The sequence below is a fragment of the Pyrus communis genome, chromosome 9, assembly GCF_963583255.1.
Source record: "Pyrus communis chromosome 9, drPyrComm1.1, whole genome shotgun sequence".
In the NCBI taxonomy this organism is placed as follows: domain Eukaryota; kingdom Viridiplantae; phylum Streptophyta; class Magnoliopsida; order Rosales; family Rosaceae; genus Pyrus; species Pyrus communis.
Window position 1 is genome coordinate 22,395,385 of NC_084811.1, and position 2,734 is coordinate 22,398,118.

The 2,734-nt window shown below is 42.7% G+C and overlaps 1 protein-coding gene across 1 annotated transcript; it reads right to left on the reverse strand.

Annotated features, from left to right (window-relative positions):
* Positions 1 to 281: 281 nt before the first annotated feature.
* LOC137744122 (probable L-type lectin-domain containing receptor kinase S.5) lies at positions 282 to 2,407 on the reverse strand. Its single transcript, XM_068483986.1, has one exon. The coding sequence runs from the start codon at positions 2,371 to 2,373 to the stop codon at positions 391 to 393; it is 1,983 nt and encodes a 660-aa protein (XP_068340087.1). The 5' UTR covers positions 2,374 to 2,407; the 3' UTR covers positions 282 to 390.
* Positions 2,408 to 2,734: the final 327 nt, after the last annotated feature.

The following is a 2,734-nucleotide window of genomic DNA, read 5'->3' on the forward strand; positions in this document are numbered from 1 at the left end:
ACATAGTTTAAATGACTTTGATTGCGCTGAGATAACATAACCACGAAACTCCAGCGAATTCTAAGCCTGTAGAGTTTGATACGGCAGGAAGAAATGCAATGCCCTGAAATAAAATGAAAAAGAGTTATAATTAGTGTAGCATTGTCTGCAGCCTGCAGGGAAAGGAGCCCTTGGCTTCTCCTAAGCGGATATAATTACAAGAACGAAGCGTAAAGCAGAGGGGTTTTGGGCAAATCAAGTGCTTCAGCAAAACTTCTATGACTAATTAACTTGCGTGATACGATACAAATGAACAAGCATAACACATACACACTATTTATTTTTGTTACAGATTTACACTTCCAGAAGATCAAGGATTTTCTTGATTTCTGATCAGGCTATATTAATTAGTCATCTTCCGCTGAGGTCTGTGAGTGGAGTCATTTGACCTTCAACCACATTAGATTCTGTATCGTCTTTGAAAGATGGAGGCATGGCTGGCCACACAAAAGCAGGTCGTTCTTGGGGCAAAGCTGGCGGATCATCTTCCCTTGTAAGAACCATAAGGACGGTTCTCATAGATGGCCTCTCATGTGGGTTAGGGTGGCAACACGATAACCCCAACATCAGCACGCATGCCATATCATCCTCATCGATGTCTCCATCCATTCTTGAGTCAACAGCTTCAAGGATCCTTCCTCTGCTATAAAGATCCCACAGCCAATACACTATGCTGTTGTTGTAGTTGTTCTGTTCGTTTTGATTACCAGGCCTTCGTCCACAGACAACTTCTAGCATAAGAACACCAAATGCATAAACATCCGTCTCAACGGTAGCCCTTCCAGTAAGAAATGTCTCCGGAGCCATGTAGCCTGGCGTTCCTGCAATCTCATTAGTGGAGTGGTGAGTCAAGTTACTTTGCTGAATGGTACGCGCGAGCCCAAAGTCTCCCAGCCTCGCGATAAAATCTGAGTCCAACATGATATTGCTGGCTTTGATGTCTCTGTGAAGCACTCTCTTCTCACATCCATTGTGAAGATAATCTAGCGCCTGAGCAACTCCAAATATTATGCGGCGCCTTCTTTCCCAGCTCAGTGTTGGTTTGCCCATCTCCGTGCCAACACTCTCGTCCCTGTATATAAATCTGTCTAGGCTTCCATTTGGCATGAACTCATAAACGATAAGAAGCTCATGGCTTTCGTAGCACCATCCAATTAGTTTGACCAGATTTTTGTGACGAAGGCTGCCGATTGTGGTGACTTCTGCTATGAATTCTTGCTTGCCTTGACGCGAATTCTTTGAGACTCGCTTGACTGCTATCTCTTTATCTCCCAGGAGTCCCTTATAGACGGTTCCAAAGCCACCTTTTCCGAGCTTGTTCTTGGGATTGAATCTGCCTGTTGCTCTTTGAAGTTCTTTCAGTTTGAATTTTGTTGGAGCCATGGAAGTTGTTTGGATCTCATCTTGAATCCTCGGAAGCACATCCTCGTTTTCACCTCGCCTTGTCCAGAAGAAGTAACAAGAAACTCCAGTTACCAAAAGTAGTACTACTACTGGGACCAGAATCCAAACCCACAGCAGGTTTGAATCTTCATCTATATGCGAAGAGTTGAACTCCCACGACAGGATGCAATTTAGCTGAGTGTTACTGCCCGTGGAAGCTGAGAATCCAACATACACCTCCTGCGAAAGATACGTTGAGAGATCGAGAGTGCGAGACAAAACCGGAGCATTCTCCATTCCTTCCGTAGTTTCATTGGTCTGGGAAACAAAGACGGTGATGTTCTGGTTGGCATACTCAATTCTCACTGTGTAATTCGTTCCGCTTGATAGATTAACACCATGGCCAAGCAAAGGCACTTGTTGAATCGAGTAAACGCTGTTTACGTCCAACCCCACATGGTTGTCATCCACATCTTCTGCGTGGCTCTTTCTTGTGTCGAATTCTACTGCAACTATTTTAGCTTTAACAGATCCGTTTGACGTTGCATTTACAATTCCAAGCCATTCACCCTCGCTGTGCTCCGGAAGAGTGGGGCTTTCAGTTAAGATAAAGGCCAAGCCTTCACCAACTGGATTGGTTTTGGGATCGATTTTAAGTACAAAGGTAGAATTGAAAGAAGCTTTGCCTTTCCCCCAAAGTTTGAATCGTTTTTTATACAAAAACCTTCCAGCTTGGTTCATGATCAAGGCCGCGTTACTAACATCAGGAGTTACCTGGACGGCGTTTAAATATATACGAGAGTTTTCGAATAGAAAATCCTCATCATCAACGTGGTCTCGAAATGTGGGATAGCTAAAATTCAAGCTTCCTGCTGGATTAACAGCACACAAGTGCAAGAGGGCTAGTAGGACTGCAGACCTTCGCATCGAAGAAACTTGCATCCTGCTCATGAAGGTTTTTTGGTACAGAGTTCGAGAGATCGAAAGAAATCCAAGGAAGAAGGTGAGGGTTAATTTCAAAGTTCAAGTAGGAGGAGGACACAGTTTTGCAATATATTTAAGCTAATTGAGGTCAGTTTAATTACCTGTATTAGAAGGAGACGTCGATCGATTCGAACAGAGGGAGAGAATTGTATTTTGCTTATATTATTTAGCACCATGATGGTTACTTGAGGATTGAAAAGTCAACAAAACTGGGGTAACTGAATTCTTTTTTTTTTTATACTTCTAAACCTGTTTTTTATCCTAACGAAATTTACGAGGAATGTTCACTCACAAGGAAGAAAGTGAAAAAAAAAAAAAAAAAAAAAAA

Excerpts from the sequence above, each read along its gene's own strand:
- LOC137744122 (XM_068483986.1), bottom strand. The coding sequence starts at position 2,373 with ATGAGCAGGATGCAAGTTTCTTCGATGCGAAGGTCTGCAGTCCTACTA.